This window comes from Pempheris klunzingeri, chromosome 14 (genome assembly GCF_042242105.1).
Source record: "Pempheris klunzingeri isolate RE-2024b chromosome 14, fPemKlu1.hap1, whole genome shotgun sequence".
Lineage (NCBI taxonomy): Eukaryota > Metazoa > Chordata > Actinopteri > Acropomatiformes > Pempheridae > Pempheris > Pempheris klunzingeri.
This window is the reverse complement of record NC_092025.1, coordinates 16686358-16705740: the sequence shown is the minus strand read 5'-3', so window position 1 is coordinate 16705740 and position 19383 is coordinate 16686358. Positions and strand designations below refer to the sequence as shown.

The following is a 19383-nucleotide window of genomic DNA, read 5'->3' as shown; positions in this document are numbered from 1 at the left end:
CCGGCAGAGGAAGCCTGTAAATAGACAGTAGACAGTGCGGTTGACAATGTCATTTATAGTCGCTGAAATAGAACAGCCACATCAGCACTAATTTAATGGCCAGCTTGGCTTTCAGTGCTTCTATGTAGGAAGCCAAAACAATCAGTCTCGAAGCAAGCCTCTGCTCTGTATCTGTTCATTTTTTCTATCAAAGTTTGTTCTGTGATAATGCCATCAAGCAGAATTCATTAGTAAATTTGAAAAATGTCAGTTTAACTGCAAGGCCATTCCTAATTACAAAAACAACCTGAATACAGTGACCACTTCCTCTGTTTTTTGAGTTTTGCGGTCCCTCTGGTCTTGAGTGGTTACTATTTATCTTTCTTATTCCATTTCTGTGTTGAAATCTTTAAAGCGTAATATCATGTTTTATAACTTTTCACTAGATTTGGACAAAATACAGAGGCCAGTCTTCATTTGTGCCATAAGACGTGCAAATAAATCAACATGTAGTTTTTTTTTTTTCCCCGTGGCACCAAGAACATTACCTAACTAACATTACCTCTACAGCCCAGTCAACAGTGTAGATCTCTGCTCATAAATAATAAAAGTATAATAAAACCTTTATTTACAAACGATATAGTCATGATTCCAATGAAGGCGATATGTTTCCTAATCCTCTATAATAAAACATGTAGACCCAAACCTAACATGTTGGTATATATGAGATCACTCTGTAATGTTGTGGTGTAATACTGGTACAACGGTGCATGAGAATATAATTCTCAATTCCATGAAGTCATCCGGGCCTTGCGCCGCTCTTTCTGTCGCTGTCCAAACAGTGTGCCGTGAAACATGCAGCAGTCACCACACCCTCTCATGCTGCCTGGCTCTGTCTGTGCAGGCTGCAGCTCCTCACTGGCCCGACCCACCCACTACTGTTGTTTAACTAACCCCAGCTATCTTTCCTGAACAGCTTGCTGCTCAACTGGGCTGCACCACGGCGCTGTTGTTTTTAGGATATTCATAGTCAGACTCATGTCAAAACTAATTTCTTCTCTTTGATTTCACTCCAAATAGATTAGACATTACTTTAATGTGGTAAATATTTTCTTTTCCTTACATAGCTGTGTTTAAAAAAAAAAAAAAAAAAAGTTTATCTTGGTTAATATCTTCTCGTTATTCTCTGTCACATTTTTGTTGTTCTTCATGATTGATTATGAACGTGTGATTGAGCTGACTGAAACGTTTGACCAGATTTTATGAGCTTCATTAAAGGACTGCACACTTTTTCAATGCATTCTTTGCATAGTCCTGAGGTTCTGCTGCTTTTTAGTCAGATCTACATTCCAAGATCCAAATCCTTTAGCTTTTCGTCTGACATTGAAAACCAGTGTGTTAAGTGATGTGTGATTTTCACATGCCAGTGCACATGCTGCACATGCTCAGTATGTATGTGCGCTGTATGTGAAGAACTAAGCGTGTATGTGTCTGTGCACGCATGTGTGCGTGAAGTGTTGGACAGGGACGGAGGCAATTGAAGTGGAAACTCTGACCCAAAACAATGTAGCCATGCCTCGCTTGCCAGCGAGTGGGGAAACAAGCACTGAGCTGTGCTTACTGTGAAAGCACCATAGAAACAAACCAACGAAATTGCGGTTTCATTTCCAGTTAATTACTCCGCTGTGTCATGAGTTTAGAAAAATTTGTAAAAGGTCCAAGAGCAGAACAAAGCTTCATCCCCACCACCTCGTGCCAACTCTCTTCAAACACACTCTGTTTCTGGTTGCCTGTACTTGTATGTCTTTCATCAAGACTATTTTAAAAAAAAAAAAAAAAAAAAAAAAAAAAAATCTCTCTCTCCCTCCATCTCAATTATCTCTTGTCTTTCAGCAAAGTCTCTTCAGGAGTTTGCAGCAGTCTTACAGAACCTGGAGGATGAGAGGACACGTATGGTACGTGACCTAACAAACTGTAGGGGATATTGTGGGTGGTTGATGGGAGGGAGTGGAAACTGTATTTTGCACATAAAGCCTCGGCGTTGCTCAGCAGATGTTTTGATGGCGATAGTGCTGAACCCTTAAACTCAGTTTATCTTATTACAAAAAAAAATGAATGACTTCTCCACTAAGTAAATTAACAAATTCGGGGGATTAAGTGAGCTTTTTAGTACATTGCCATTCCTAGAAAATGATGTCATGTCTGACATCATGTAATATTCACAAACAGACTTTGATTTGTGACCCAGCGAGCTGTGTTCTCTAAAGTCAGATGTCTGTGATTATTATTATTTGCCATTTTACTGGAGATAATATGAATAATCATGATAATTCAACAGACAATTATATGAGTAATAATTAAATTTAAAACACGTTTGGAATACAGTAATGTAGCTTGCTGGTTTGTGTTGTTATGTGTGTGTGTGTGTGTCCAGATCGAGAATGCCAACGATGTGCTGATCATGCCTCTGGAGAGGTTCAGGAAAGAACAGATCAGTGCGGCTAAGGTAAGGAGGGTATTGATACGCTGGCAGTGAAACATAAATCAGTAAATCAATAAAACAGTTTTAGTGCTTCTATAGTTGTTAAAAAAACAGCAGCAGACACGACCCCCACATTTGCACAGATGACCGACCACATACATTAGTGTTTATCGGCTTTTTTTTTACGCTAAAAACGCGATTCATCCAAACGCGTTATAATGACGTTGACTGTTAAAAATATGCAGCCTCAGCAACACTGGCTCCCCCACATCCCTATCACATTTGCCAATAAATTTAGAATACTTCTGTGTTTTTACAACACTGTTTTTTTTCCTTTTTTTTATATTCAGTGGCCATGAATTTATATGCACCGATTTAAAGGATCTGTGTGAATGAGCAAATATAAGCCCCCGCGTAACAGCTTTACCAGGAGCTTGAGAATAAGATGATAGATCAAGCTAAATAACATCAGATCCATGTACAGTTTATCTTGGAGATTGAGGTCTTTATTGTGTGGTGCGCCATCTCAGTCAGTTGTTTGCACAGTGCGGACACACACTGAGCTTCCACATAGAGAATTTGGGAAAGCTCTTTTAAGACTGGCTTGTAATAAAACAAGTTAAAGTATAAATGCATATACACATAATATTTACTGCATGTCTTGGGGTCTCCCTCCTCTCCCATGACTGTTCACAAATGTCTGTTAAGGTCTGAACCTTCGCTACATGACCTGGATTGGAGATTAGAGGAATACATAATCCTGTTGTAGATCACTGATTCTCATTGGGGGATTCTCATCGGCCAGCAGGGCTCCCTCATGGCACGACCCGTGTTGTTTTAGTGTGTCAGGGTGTATAAATCTTTTTATACCTTGACTGAACGCACAGGAGGGTGTGGAAATAGAAAAATGAACGAGTAGGAAAACAAGTGCATGTTAACTTTAGATGTACTATATAAATAATATGTTCATTTGACCTTTTCAATTTCATTTTTTTTTTTTACACTGCAGACTTTCTAACAACAAATTCTAAAGGATAAGTACGATACTGTACAATTTTTGGGTAATCCCATGCCGCATGCAATAATATGCCATGTCTCAAATCTCCTTACAGTAGGTCATGGTGCACTTACCCTGTACAGTCATTAGCCATAGGACCCAGATGAGTAGCCCCAGGGGTTCCTTGATACATGAGGTATTATACATGCCCTGCTAATCCACCCTTTTATAGCAGGTCATTGTTTGATTGTGACATGGTGGCCAGATTAAGAAGGAAACGCATAATCTTTGAGGTTAGGTCACCATGAGCGATGTACTAATCCCAGTTTAGCCCTAAAAGAACCGACAACATCTTTGCCAGGCAGAATTTCACCTTGTCCTGAAGCTCCAGAGCTGGTAGTCATCTGACACAGGAGTTAGCTTAAAGAAAACAGGTATTGAAAGAAACCTCAGGGCCAGTTTTTAATCTTATTCATCATGGGATTCACGCTAATCACATTGTGACAGAATTGTCAAAATTAGAGTTGCAGGAGGGTGTAATTAAATTCCTTTAACATGCACCTCAAGCTCCACACTGGCTTGCAGTACATTTCTTACTGCCAGAGAATTTTAGTACTAAAAAAAAAAAAAAAAAAGCTCCAATAAAGTGAGTGTTTACGAAACACTTTATGCTGCTGTACACAGAAACAGGCAGGGAGTGACGATGTATTCGTTGACCTCATGTTTCAGTGGGATTTCCTTGTAATTGTTGACATGACTGAGTCAAACTTGACAGTAACTGTGATAAGTCGGCCTGGTGGCATGGTATGACTCTGTGTGAAAACATTTCATTTACTCTACTCTCCTGGAAAAAAGAGACAGAAAATCACCAGTTAGGATCACACTGGGAGGAGATTGCCACCTGCTGGCTGAGGATGGAAGTCACTTAAAGTAAACCAACTGAAAAGCCTCTTGAACTATTTACTGTAAAAACAAGACTGTAAAAACAAATAGATAGAAAAAGTGACATTCATACTGGCTGTGTAATTTGTGCTTTTCATACATTCCTCACAAAGGAAATCAGACAATAACCCCTCCTTCAGTTAATTATTATTATTTTTTTTTATATAGTTTTCGTCAAAATTCTGCCATGCAACCCATAACGAGGGACACACAGGAGACGGCTGCAGCAGCAGCAGCAGCAGTCATTTCAGACTTGATTTCCTCAGTGAATATGAAAAAGTCAAAGAGGCAGACTTTAAACAGAGGCCTTGTTGTTTAGAGGAACGTTCATCATCTCTGATGCGTTCTGCAGCTGCTGTCTGTTCCTCCTCTGGCCCTGAGGACTCTTCTTGCTCTTGAAACTGGCTTGGCAATGAAACACCTGTGTCATGTGACTGCAACATGGAATGACATCATGGTCTTGTCAGAGTTGAGACTAATGAGGTATCATTTTGTTGTTTTCACTGAGCCGGGAGTTTTGTTTCCTCTGTGAATATCTTTCCAAGAGGAGTTGGGAAAAGAAGCACAAATACACACACAGGAAGACTGGCCGGCAACTTTTACGTGATGAAGGCATTTTATAGCGTAAAAAATCCTGTAAACCCAAAAATATCATAAAACAGCATGGCTCAGTGATTTACAATGGGCATTTTGACTCATCATAGTGGGGAAAAAAGCCCAGTTAATATCATTAACAATAGCTCTGTTCAGTTCAAGTGTTCCAGTAAGCCATGACAGTGTGACTGTGAGCCAGCATGCAGGAGACTTGGATGCTGAACACTATGTTATCATACTGCCCAGCCCTACTCTGTGGCATCAGTAAAAATTCAAGATGAGAGTAAAAAATGATTTATAAACAGAGGTTTGGCTCACTGGTTTCAGGTGTACACGCTTAGAGCTCACCGGTTCCCACTGGTTTAGATTATGGGATAGATCAATTTGGTGATAAATAAACAAGTTTGAGTAAAAAAAATGTGGAGACTGGTACAACTGGCACTGCAAACTACTATTTTTATATTATTGTTTTCATCTACTAACCAAAGAATGTCAGAAGATAATCAAAAACTTGCTCGCTGCTTATTTTGTTTTACCTGAAGTTTACAGTGGTCTACGTTTGAAAAGCTGGACCTAGTGCATGTTCGGAGTTCTTATTTGCTAAAGTACCAAATTAACTTAAAAGCTTAATTGGTTAATGAGGCACATTAGTAGGCAACTTGTGTTTTTCATGGTAAAACATCTGAAGGATATGTTAGTATGTCCCATTTGAGTTTCTTTTCTGAGGCTCCAGCCCGGTCATGTTATGACTTTGGGATAAAGAAATGCAATAACGTTAACAGGCCGGGGCAGATGTACAGTAATAACACCCCAGGGCCTCTCCGACAGAGGGAGACCCACCCCGAGCTGGCCCTCCTCTGTTTATGTGTTCTCTCCTCTTGTTTCCCTCTCTGATATCCATATCTCCCCCTTCTACTGGTGCGAATTAGATTAAAGTTTAATGACCGTAAAGTGACTGATAATTACTGTAAAATTAGTAAATGGTCATAGAAGTAACAACTGGGGTGTTTTTTTTTTCTTTTTCTTTTTGCATCTGTTGATCCTCTTGTGCACTTTTCAGTTTTTCTCAGGATTTTTCAGTCCAGTAACAAATGCACACCCTTCTCAATCTGTCTCTGGTTTGCCATCCATCTGTCTGTCTGACTCTTGTGTCGGTGATCTCAGCTCTGATGAAACAGGCTGTTGTTTAATAAGCAGCTGTGCTCCCCCGAGGAGCAATTTCATAATAGACTTCCAGAAATATGGAAAATGTTAAGTGCAAATTGCTAGAATTTCACATTTAATGTAATTTGTCTTCCTCTCTGGTCTCAAACACACAGCTCAGTTCACAAATCAGTTTTTATTCCAACTACATAACGGCTATGGTTGATCGCAGATGGAAGTCATTAATCGTCTTACTTATAGAGAGCGTTTTACTATAATGAGAATTTAAGTAGACGCTCAGTCTATAAATGTCACAGAAATATTCCTCAACAAGGCTCACAGGAGATGAGCTATCTGCAGTCAAACTTGATTATTCTCTCCAATGATTATTAGTCTGTCAGCCAAATATTTTTCTTTGTTTCATTTGTTACAGGAAGCCAAGAAGAAATATGACAAAGAGACGGAGAAGTATTGCGCTGTGCTGGAGAAACACCTTAGCCTCTCGGCGAGGAAGAAAGAGTCACATCTACATGAGGTAAGATTACACGAGAGTTTACATCTCTCCGATATATCTCATATTTTTCCATGAATATCAGACAGTCAGTGCTCTTAATTTTCTTTTGCCGTTGTAGGCCGACAACCAGGTAGATAACGTCCGGCAGCATTTCTACGAGGTTTCTCTGGAGTACGTCTTCAAGGTGCAGGAGGTCCAAGAGAGGAAGATGTTTGACTTTGTGGAGCCTGTAAGAAGACGCTTTTCCTTCTTCTTCTTCTTCTTACTTCTTTTCCAGCAAAGTTTCTGTGCACACATTTTTTTTTTTGCCACCAGTGGTCTGAATGACATATACACACTTTGAAATATCCAGACCCAGCTGCTGCTCACTGCAGTCACAGTCTTCTGTTGTTGATAATCAGCGGTGCCTTGCTCGAGGGCACCTCAGTAGTAGTTGCTAAGGACATGAGGACAATTTGTTGCACACATGCCACACAAACCTGACATTTAACTCTGTAGGAAAGTGCAATCCTCAGCCTCACTATGGTTTGTCTTCTAAAATATTGAATCTTCTCACATACACATAGCAACAGTATATTTCACAATTGGCAGAGTCTTTTGATACATACAAGATTACAAATTCTCTGTACTTGTTCTATGAATCTGCAATTAATTTGTCTACTTTTTCTCATCTTCCTTTTGCTTCTCTGCATCTTCATCTTCCACTCCCTCTGCTCGATCTTTATCCTCCTCACCAACTCGCTTGCTTTGTCCTCCCTCTCCACTTTCTTTCCCGCTTCCTCCAAATCCTCAACCTATTCTCTCTTCTCCACCTTGTCCTCTTTTTCCCCTCTTTTGTTACCTTTCTATTCCTTTTTCTGTTTTTGTGTCCTTCAGCTGTTGGCGTTTCTCCAAGGCCTGTTCACCTACTATCACCATGGCTATGAGCTGGCAAAGGACTTCAACCACTTCAAGACTGATCTCACCATCAGCATACAGAATGTAAGGTCTCATACACACAGGCAAAGCTCAAGGTCGCACTGTGAAACCTTGTGTGGAGCAAAAAAGTCTGTCTGTAGTATGTAGTATATATATGTATGTATAATGTATATACATACATATACATGTGTATATATAGTCATTGTATTTGTTCTTCTGTTAGAAGTGGCACTTTTTGGACACTTTTTGTTTGTCGCAGACAGAATAATTTGGAAAGGCTTCACTTAATTAGCTGTAATTTTCACCTGAAAAGGCTGCTTCACCCAAAGTGCCATGTTGAAGCTTTCATGTTGAAAGTTCAAAAGCCATCTAAATCCAAGGACATTCAGGTCAACTTCATTAGCACACCGGTGACATTTTAGAAGGCAGACGATGTCTAGGAGAAAATAATCCTCCAAATGTGAAAAGGCCACAGGCTGAAAGGAATTCAAAGGTCAAACAGTTACTCAAAGAGTCACCTGAAATTGCATTTGAGACCTAAAATACACACAAAAACCTCACACAAAAAATGTTGCTAGTTTACAGCTGTTACGCCTCCATTTCTAGGAAAAGGAGGAAAATGTATAGCTTGAGTATTCAGGGGTCGGAGAAGTTATGCTGCTGTTGCAGGTTAAACCCGCTCAGGATCAGAGTGAAAGGCCTCAGGTGTGTGCTCTGCTGTGCTTGTGTTGACAGACGAGGAACCGCTTTGAGAGCACACGGTCGGAGGTCGAGAGTCTGATGAGGAAGATGAAGGAGAATCCACATGAACACAAGAGTGTCAGCCAGCACACCATGGAGGGATACCTGTTTGTACAGGAGAAGCGTACGTATCAGCCTACCTCTCTATGCGTGTAAATGTTACACTGTACAATGAAGGCCCAATTCAGCAACAATTTGCCGTGTTGCAGCACCATAGAAACATGAATGAGTGTATGAGCGGGTGGGCGGGTGTGTGTCGGCACAGTACGTGCATGTAAGGGGCATGTTGTAAGGCTCACACACACACACACACACACAAGCTGTCAGAGCAGCAGAACAAACGAACCATAATGAACCTGCTTTTGACGAAGTCAAGTCTGATCTGTTGGAGACGTGACAGCAGGACTGACTGCATGCGGTTACCATGGTTACACCTAGCACTAAAGCAGGCATGACTAAGACTTATCTTTTTTTTTCATTAACCCTGTCCCCTCCTGTCTCGTTCTCTGTTTTACTCCGACCATTACACATCACCATTTTCTCTTGTGTTTTTAATGTTGTGTCTCTTTGTCTGTCTTTACTTCTCTCTCTCTCCCCTCCCCAGGCTCATTTGTATCTACCTGGGTAAAGTACTACTGTACATACCATCGTGAGCCTAAGAGGATCACCATAGTCCTGTTTGACCCTAAATCTGGAGGGAAAATGGTGAGTAAATTTGGCCACATCCAAGTTATCCATCTGTCGAGCTATTTATATTTACTGTATATCTCTATTAGACGCATTAGACTTTTTACAGCAGTAGAAACCTACACAGACGAGTGCACACAAATGCTTCACACACTCAGATACCCTCATAGACGGACACAAACGCACCTATTTTGTGTGCCACTTCTGCTATCATCATGTTGTCTGAATTGCAGTTGGTTCTCACCCGGTTCATCCCACTGGGCTGCTCTCCAACTCACATTAGCACGCTCACCACTGTGCACAACAAGCTCTCTCAGTGTGTCTGGGTATAATTTTATTATTCCCAAAACACAACTTGATGTTGAGATATTTTGACATACGGTGAAGCTTTGAGAGCAGAAAACAGTTCAAGTATTTTAGATTATCAACAGATAATGTCGGGTTTTTGCGCCAGTTGTTCAGTAAAAAGGCGAGGAGTGAATTTGATGCAGGGAACCTTTTTACACCAGCATACAGTCTTGTAGGGAGATGGAGAGAGGGAGGGAGATAAGAACATCTCCCACAATAGCAGCCTCAATAGATGAGAGTGTATTGTCGCCAAAGATATTGTGAGTAAGCAGCATGACTCCTACTTTCTGAGAGTGCTATCTGTTATCACCTCTTCCACCTACACTCTGAATACCCTGAAGCTGATTCAAGTTCAGGCCTGAAGGGTGTCAGCATTTAGACTGGTTAACATTGCAGAAAGCCTTTCAGCTCCAACACAGTAAGACAGCAAGAGCACATATCAGAGAGGATCAATGAGTTAAGATGATGACATTAGACCTGGGCCCATCAGTGTTTTCTGGAATGAATATATATATATGAAATGCAAACGTAAACACGGTGCTTTATTACACAGTACCTGTAAAAAAAAAAAAGTATAAATGAAATATGATGAATAGAAATTGATACTCGAAGTAAATCGACACACGTCTGTTAGTGAAAGATGAAAAGTTTTTTTTTATATGTCGAAGTGAAGTTGAGTTCATTTTCTGCCACCATGTTTCAGTCTGCTTGGGCTTGAGCATGCCCATGATGAATATCATTTAACACCAGTAAAACATGGTGACCTCTTTTAACCTCTCTCCGAATTTTGTTAAGTAGTCTGAATATTCATGCATTCCCTCCGATACGTATCACGTGGGCCAGAAATTCTAATCATCGCATCATCGAGACGCGAGCATGAGACATCAGCATTATGCCACTTCACGTCACGTATGACTCTAAAATGTTCACATAAAAATGTGATGGGGTTCAGTCTGTGATGAGACAATGCTCAAATCATTTCAAATGCTTATTAAAGTGCAAGATGATACTGTAACACCAAAGTCTTTAGCTCCTATTTATGCATATTTTTCAGTTTCTTGCTCGTCTCTTTAGCCAACGCATGCAGAGATTTGTGTCACTGCCCATCTCACACTGCAAGTGTTTGTCCAAAAGTATCTCAATATCCTTCCAATTAGAAGTTAAGCAAGTTGGAAATCCAGTCTGTAGCATGAGAGGAAGGAAACTGAATCATTCCTCTTATCCCTCAACTCTGAAAACTGATCTAGTGTTTGCTTAATCTGAGTTCTCTTTTCTCTTATTAGTCTGCTGTGCGTGGATCAAAATGACACTAATACGCTATGATGCTTTTTTTCTCTTTTACTCTCTTTGTCAGGGAGAAGAGGAGAGCTTCATCCTCAAGTCGTGCACCAGGAGGAAGACGGACTCGATAGAAAAGAGGTTCTGTTTTGATGTGGAGGCCGTGGACAGGTCAGTGAGTGTGGTTTGACTGCATGTGTCTCCTGTTCAAATGATGGACATTGCCACCCAGTCTTTCTTCAATTCACCTCCGACTGCTTCCTCATCACATGGTTTTACTTCATCTCTCTTTTTGCCACGTATTCAGGATGCAAACCGCGTGTTTGCTGGCTCTAATCAGCGTAAAGCAGCAGGCATGCTCTCCTGTGTCTGTTTTTGAAGCATTTGATTTACAGCTTTTTCATCTGTCGTCACATCTCCAGAATGACACCAGTGTTAGTTGTCTTCATGTAACAAATTACAGCTATTTTGCTCTGATCAGCCATCAGACCAGTGATTGGCATAAGTTTATTTATTTAAATTTCTTTTTTACGAGGTGTAATTACAGTGAACAGCCACATGGTGGTGCTCAGTTGATTTGTTGCCTAAAGACAGGTACATCATAGCTGTTTTTCCTCATGGGCTTGGCCCCTAGCGGTTCTTCGCTCCCCTCACTCCTCCTCCTCCTCTTTCTCCCTCTCCCCTCTCAGCCCACTCCTCCTCCACTTCAACCTCCCCCAACAAATACTCATCTTGTCATCATCTCATCCTCTTATTTCCTGTTCCTGCACTGTGTACTCCTGGTGTGTTTGTTTGTCTCTAACGTGGCATATGGGAATGCTAAAGCAACCAAAGGCCTCTCCACTAATGGTGTGTTTACACGTACAATTTCGTGTTGCTGTTGGCTGTTAAATACATTTGATTAAGTCGTTTTTTTAAGTGTTTGTGTTGCTTTGCATGTATTTGTGTGTGTATTTACCCATGGACAGAATGTGGCTGCACAGGCATCTGAGTGTGATTGCATGCTGGGTGGTGTGTCATGTCTGAAGGACAGTGTTTAGATTGGTATGAGTGGAGGGGGTAGTAGTTCTGCCGTGGTGACAGCTGAAGGTGGTTCTGCCAGTGTATAGGAGCAAATGGAAACTTATAGAAGGCAGGGGTGGACATGACTAATGAAGCTGTGTGTGTGTGTGTGTGTGTGTGTATATGCACACACTGAAGGTTGTTGTATCTCAATTGCTTATGAAAATAATCCTTATTAATTGATGAATTTTCAGGCTAAATTCTTTGTCCTTTTTTGATCATTCTAAGGTGAAAAAGCTGATTATCGTGTGTTTTTACTGGGAAGTGATACAGTCAATCCTCTGGCACACACAAATAAATATGTACAAGCCTTTTAAGTATTTTCAATCATGTGTGTTTTTGCTTTCAATATTGGACATATCTCTTAATTAAATCATCTAACCAGATGGTTAAAAAAAAGAAGCTCTTTGTTCGCTGTGTGCAAGTATTTGCATGGCCAGTATTTGTAAGGTTTGTTGATAGCATTTCCCGGACAATGCTTGCCACTGATCTTAATGCTTGATAAGCAAATGTGCCTTTTGCGTGTGTGTGTGTGTGTGTGTGTGTGAAGGCCGGGTGTGATCACCATGCAGGCTCTGTCAGAAGAAGACCGCCGGTTGTGGATGGAGGCCATGGATGGGAGAGAGCCGGTAGGTTACCACGGTTACCAGTTTGTTCTTACAGTGACAGTGACAAAGACAGAGAGACAGAAGGGTACGTCTGTTATGAACTCATGACGACCTCAGGAGCCCTCCCTCAGCACATGCTGTCTGTACATACACAGTGTGACGTTATCTGCTAACACAAAAGAATGGTTCCCAACCAGAGGCTCCGCAAACCTCTAAAGTGTCCCAACGCTGACAGTCTCCCCAACACTTTAATGCCCTCCTAATACACAGCTTTTTCTCCCTACGGCTGAAAGTGGTGCTTTCCACACTCTTATTTAGTCACGTTCATGCCCCAACACCTCCTGTATCCTCGTGTCAACATTCAAACGTGCAAAGTTAATCAGCATCTGTAAAGCCACCACAAGCTCGAACACGCAGTTGCCGAGCTCATGGATTCTGTAATAAAACATGCAATGTTGATGTTCAGGTTTCAGTTAAGCTCATCCTACTTTTGTTGTTGTTGTTACTTCACTCTTTTGCAGCTACGCCATGCAAGCACAGCTCTAGACAACTGGGGAGAAACAAACACAGTCACACATAGATTTATACTTACTCCATTTTTATTTTTTTTTTAGACTATAGTCGATTTATTGTTTCGTGATGCATGAAAGGTATGAATTCTAACTCGCTGCTGTCATGATGCTGTTGTGATGATGTGTGGATTTCTAAGTTAAGCTCAGGAATAAAGACGTACTGTGCAAAAAGCCCTGACCTAAACAAAATACTCTCACCATTACCATGGAAACTGGAGTCATACAGATTGCACAATGCCAGCAATGAAATATGACGTTTGTACAGTTTTCCTCAATATCCTGATTTATCTCGGATAATGTATTCAGGTTCTCATAACTCATAACTGGAATAAGCAGCATTTGCTAACAAGTGGAGAAAAACAGAATGGCAGCATATAAGGGCTGTGTTTTAATCTAATATTAATGAAATATTGACAACAAAACGAGTCTTTGTTGTATGTAAATTTCTAGCTGATGGAGTTTTTTCCCCCCATTTACAGGTTTACAATCTGAACAAAGACAACCAGGCTGAAGGCAGTAAGTAGTTTTGATATATGAATATTCAACATGCTGTATGTTTGGTTTTGGTAAAAAAAAAACATCTGAACTTTTACAGTTTTCACAGTTTTTTTCATTTTCACCATATTCAAAAAGATGCTTATTTTATTTTGGAAATTCAAGCAAATATAAATCAAACCTCTTCATTTCTGACTCTCTCTCTTTTTTACTGTGATGGCTCACACTCATTCTGTTCATCTCCCACTCCATCAGTGGCCCATCTGGACGTGACTGGGTTCAACGTGATGAAAAAATTCATCTATGCGGTAGACACTCGAGGTACAACTCGCACTCTCCTTATTTATTTATTGATTGATTCTTTGCTCTGTGGATTTCCTGCTCCTCTAGATTGATACACTTTCCGTTTCAGTTAGATTCGGTTCAGATCTGTACCTTTTATGTCTCACCACCGTGGTGCACAGCACAGATGCAGATCTGACAAATTGTTGGATGTAAAAATGTCTGTTAAGCTTCTGTGGAGCTGTGCCAGCAGTGGTTGCCACTAGCAACACCCAGCTGAAACCAACCAATGGTTTGTAGGTTATATGTATGTACTTTTTTCTTTCTCATAAAGATATATCACATCTAAAGAGAATTCCCAGTAAATACAAATAAATAAATATAAAAAATAAATATTTCTTACTGTAGGTGTGTGCATAGTTTAAATGTAACGTACTCTTTGTGCTACATGATGCTGAAGTTAGTATATATAATCATAGATTACACGTATTGAGATGCTGAAATTACTTTAACTGTACTAAAATAGCCCCTGTGTAAGGATGGTGGCCCCTTACTGCGTTTAATGCCTTTACAGATTAATGCTGGCTCTTAATATGGTTGAAGCTACAGAGAAGGTGTGAAATGATATGTGTCAAAGGTGATCAGCGGGATTTAAATCGTCCACCCTGTAATGCATCTGGAGGTCAACAGACATTCCTCTGAAATGTCGGAGTAAAAATCGACATTAACATCAGTAACTTTTTCGCTCATGTGCTGCAATAAGAGCATCCATTACAACATACTTTTGGCTTTTCATTGCTCTGCCGACATATTTACATTAGATGGTATCAGTCAGGATTATTCTTTACACCTATGAAAATAGAGCCGGAACAAAAGACCAGATGTGACCAGATGGTGATGGTCAAAGATTAAAGCAAATGTACAGTGTATGTAATTAGATGCTAAAATGACTTGAGCTGTACTAAAATGGTTATAGTTATACATTACAGTAACTTTTGACCCCCCTCACTGAGTAATAGTCTCCATACGCCTTTTTAGACTCAGCAGTTTGAGTTTCTGGGATAGATTAATCAATTGGCAATCTTCGAGTGGTTCCAAGTTTACAACATCTTCTAAGTAATATGGGTGGTGCCCTATTATGGGTAAAAATGGATAATACATTTTTACGAGTTATGATTCCTGACTCTGTTTTTGTACACCACACTGTCTATTTTAGGATTGTTTGTAAATGATAACCTCTCCTATCCTCTCCTATCCTCTCCTCTCCTCTCCTCTCCTCTCCTCTCCTCTCCTCTCCTCCAGGTATTGATGAGCAGGGCTTGTACAGAATCGTTGGGGTCAGCTCGAGAGTACAGAAACTACTGAGTCTCGCTATGGGTAAACACAGAAACATCCAAGCACACATGTTTAGTCAAAAGTGAAAACCGTTTATATTTTCTCCTCTGTAATTTAATTGGCCTTGAGTTTTTAATCTTTATTCTTTTGTACATCAGATCCTAAGACATGCGCTGACGTGGAGCTGGAAAACCCAGAGTGGGAGATCAAGACTATCACAAGTGCAATCAAGCACTATCTCAGGTTTGTGTGAAAAGACCTCGTCAGAACTCTGAATTATTTCTGTCATTCTGAAATTACAGCACTTTTCGGCTCTTTTCACTCATAGTGCGTGAATAAATGCAGCCTATTGCTACATTCAGTCTCTGCCTCTTATATGATGTGAATTTCCCCATCGTGGGACTAATAAAGGAATATCTTATCTCATCTTAAACAGGTCTCTGGCCGGAGCCCAATCGCGATAAATTGTTGACGTTGCTGTTTATTCGTACAGTACTTGCAGTACTTCTTGTCAAGCCTGTTTGATTTATTTTAAAGAGCGATTGATGGTTAGATTATTTCTTCAAAAGCATCTCAACAATTGGCAATAAAGGGAGGATGGGGATTGTGGGAGGCTGGGAAAAGGTGACCAAGAGGAGAAAGCGCATGAAGGGAAATAGAAGAGTAGTGGTGTTCAAGCTGTGCTCAATGTGCTCTACCTGAATGAATTTGCACTATGCACAACCCAAACACACACATGTGTTTGTGCTGTGCAGCAGTCACATATTATCCACACACACACACACACACCACATTTACAGCAACAGGACTTCAGGTTAGGCCTCATTGAGAACCAGCAGGAGCCATTAAACTCCCCAGGCAGTAGTGATTAAACTGATCTCCAGTGGTGTACGCTGGCATGGTGGAGAAAAAAAGACGAGCAGGAGAACATAGCTGGATGAGTGATCATCCGGAACAGCTCGCACTTATTGATTTTCGCGACTCTTGTCCCATTTTCCGAGCTGCCGTGCTGCATCTGACGTCTCTGTCTCCTGTGTTTCCAGAATGCTGCCTGCACCTCTTATGACATACCAGTACCAGAGGAGCTTCATCAAAGCTGCCAGTGAGTGTTTTCCTTTCATCAAGCGTGTGTGTTCAGTAAGCAGAACCCAGACTCTCCTGCAGGCTGAGGTTGTCGGATTCCCAGCGAGGTCACCCATATTAAAGCACTGCAAAAAGATATTCTAAGACCACCTTGGATTGAAAAATGTATACTGTATAGGGACGTTTTACGGTTTACACATATTTTTACAACAAACTTAAAAAAAAAGAGAATTGCTAAGTAACCTTTGTTTTCTTGTTTTAAATCCTCTTGAGTCATGTTGATATGTACACAGTATATGAATGGATTAAAGATGGTTTAGAGGGTTTTTAATTTGTTATACCAGAGACAGGGAATTTTTTTTGTCCCCGTTCCTCCTCTTTAATGAATGTCTGGGTGAAGTAATGTCTAATGCATTCGCCAGTTTATTTTGAAAAGGAGAATATCATATGAATCATCATTTGATTTAGGTCATGACTTGCTATTAAAACAGTTGCCAGATACGATTTACTTGCTGAGATACCAGGACACCAACTGTGACACTCTGACGCTTGTGTTTGTCTATTTGCTCTGGCAGCTGAGCCGCAGACTGTGCCGCTTCGTATCATGTGTGACACACTTTTTTATAATGACCTGCTATGCTTTTATACAGTATGTGTGGGATTCAAATTCCACATGAAGAGGAAAAGCCTAGGCAGTGCGGCAGTCTAAAAGTGACCTAGTAAAAGCTTAATGTTTAGAAGTTTGTTGGGTGAAACGGCAGCTGCACAATTTTCCATTAATTCTCTTTTACCAGCACCTAATGGGTGTGGTGTACACAGTCAGGGTGAATAATTTCATTTTCAAAAACCACCAAGCTGTCTGAAAGACAAATTGCCTGAACTCAACAGTCACTGCAATCGTTTAGTGTATTCAATTCTTCTTGTGCGTCTCCTAGGCTGCAAAACAAAGTTTGAACTGATTTAGTCCATGAAGTAGAGACTCTGCATGAGTGCTGTTCACAGCAGAATCTAATAGTTTGTACTTTTAAGGTTTTGTCTGGCATTGTTTGCTCTAGTTTATATTAGTCAGCATGTTTTAGCCTGGCTTTATATCGTCTGGTCCGCTTCTGCGTTGTCACTATACCTGCTCTTTACTGACTTTTTGGAAGTTGGGCTCATTCTAGCAAGCCGGGGTGCCATTTATTCGAGTCTGGTCCGGCCCGGTCTTCTAAGTTAAAGGATGTGTCAGTAGCAAAGCCTCTAGAAAGCTGAGCTGACAGGAGAAGGAGCTTCAGGAAATGACCGTGTGTCTCTGGCAATGCTACCAGGAAATGGCTCCATAGTGAGGACAGCTGGAGAGAAAATGAGAGGAGTGCGCTTAAGTGCGTATTTAGAAGAAGGGAGTTGAGAGCGGCAGTTAAAAATGCCAAGGTAGCTGCTTTGATACCAACTTGAACCACACATGCTATAATGGATGCACTCATGGTTTTGTAATGATCATAAAATATAACACATGCTTGCCAACTATTTGTATAGATTTACATATTTGTATCCCTCATTTTGATCCACTTCTTCCATTCTGTCAAAACTCTGTCTTTTCCCCTGCCCTCCTTTTTATGTGGCTGTCTGCATTTGCATGTCATGAATTTGTGTGTGAATGCATATGTGCGAGAATGTGTGTCTGCTCGTGTGAGTGTGCGCTTTTGTATTTTTTCCAAGGCAATAATTTTGCAGAAGCAGCAGGGTGTTTTGAGGACAGAGTCCTTGATTGAACTCCCTCTCTCAGCTCCTCCCTTTCTCCTTGTCTCTTTCATGTATCCTCTCCAACTCCTCCCACCAGCCTGTTCACAAACTTCATCTTCCTCCTCCTCCTCCTCCGCAAGTTTTGTCTCGGCTCTCTCCCATTCCACGATGCTGTGGCTTTGGATATTGGGTTTAATTGGAGAGCTCAGTGTTTTGGGGTCGTTAGGTGAAACAGCAACTGTAAGATTTTCATTTTTTTTTAACAGCACCTGATGGGTGTGGTGTATTGGGTCAGGATCATTTTATTTCCTCACCGTCGCTGTGATCATTTCGGTTCATTAGATCATTAGTCTTATGTGGCTCTTAGGCTTCAAAATAAAGTTCCGCCTGCGTTTCAAATACCTGCATTAGGCAGTTACCTGCCAGACAGCAAACATACAATAATTTTTCTGTCTCCAGTCATTAGGTTTTGCTTTCAATATCAATTTCTCATTCATTTATCAAATCTACCCTTTAACTTGTTATTTTCTTTCTCTATCCTCCTATCTGACATTTTGTAGAAATTGCCAGAATTCCCTCGCTTGCTTGCTTCCGATTGCTTCTCAATGGGCTTCACTTTTCATTGCTGCACTGTGTTTTTTTTTTTTTTTTTTCTGTGAATTTCTAAAAAGCTGGACCAAACATTACTCTACTCTACCATCATCTTTTATCATTCTTCAATCAATCTTTATTAATATAGCACCACTTCATAACAAGTGTTCTCTCAAGACACTTTCCATAAAGGGCAAAGGTCTAGACCAAACTCTTTAATTAAGAGAGAGACTCAAAGATTCAAGAATTCAAAATTAAGGATTTAAGAATCCCCACATTACTACTTTTATCTATGTAACCAATGGTTTGTTACACCTTTACCTCCTGACTTATAGAAAGAATCCCTCCTCTTCTTTTGAAACAAAGAGGCAGTGGTTCCACTCCAAGAGCTTTCAGCTATGTGAACTCCTCACCCTTTTCCTAAGGTTGAGCAGACACACCCTTTGAAGGAAACTCATACGCTCTTTATATACACATTCTCTTTTTGGATAGAAATTGTAGTGTTGTGTTGCTCCCATCGAGGTGGTGTGATTTCAGCCTGCGCCTAAAACAGGAGTGAAACATTATGTTTTCTCATCGTTCCTGCTATTGATGGCCACGTAGCTCCCAGCATGAAACAGATAAAAAAAAGAAATAAAGCATGAAACTGGAAACTGGAGATTTATTAAGACAAAGGCAAACACCTGTTGTACTCCTACTTCAGACCCCCTCCTATAATTTTTCCTACAGTTTTTTGACACTCATTATTAAAATGAATGGCACAATTCTCTGCATGCTTTTAGTTTTGCTGTAGCTGTTTAGAGCGATTTCTTTTGAAGCGAACTGTGTCCCGGATTTAACCTCTGAAGCAGCCTTTTATAGTCTTTACTGGCTAGTTTAGAAGGAAACTAAATGTTTGTTTCTTGCCAGGATCCTATGAACATTAATCACGAAGTGACAGGTAGTTGTTGGTAGATAGGCATGAGTATGTTGTTCATTATGTATAATCACCTTATAAAGTGATCAAGGGG

General features: G+C 40.5%; 1 protein-coding gene across 2 annotated transcripts in view; it reads left to right on the top strand.

Moving 5' to 3' along the window:
- LOC139213534 (rho GTPase-activating protein 26-like) overlaps nt 1-19383 on the top strand; it is an 83469-nt gene that overhangs the window by 39301 nt on the left and 24785 nt on the right. For both annotated transcript variants that reach the window (XM_070844250.1, XM_070844251.1), the window contains 14 exons: nt 1873-1934; nt 2414-2485; nt 6571-6672; nt 6770-6880; nt 7528-7632; nt 8305-8434; nt 8915-9015; nt 10700-10794; nt 12236-12314; nt 13345-13381; nt 13616-13681; nt 14945-15019; nt 15136-15220; nt 16021-16079. In XM_070844250.1, coding sequence (XP_070700351.1) covers nt 1873-1934; nt 2414-2485; nt 6571-6672; nt 6770-6880; nt 7528-7632; nt 8305-8434; nt 8915-9015; nt 10700-10794; nt 12236-12314; nt 13345-13381; nt 13616-13681; nt 14945-15019; nt 15136-15220; nt 16021-16079 — 1179 coding nt within the window. The remainder of the gene's footprint in view (nt 1-1872; nt 1935-2413; nt 2486-6570; nt 6673-6769; nt 6881-7527; nt 7633-8304; nt 8435-8914; nt 9016-10699; nt 10795-12235; nt 12315-13344; nt 13382-13615; nt 13682-14944; nt 15020-15135; nt 15221-16020; nt 16080-19383) is intronic.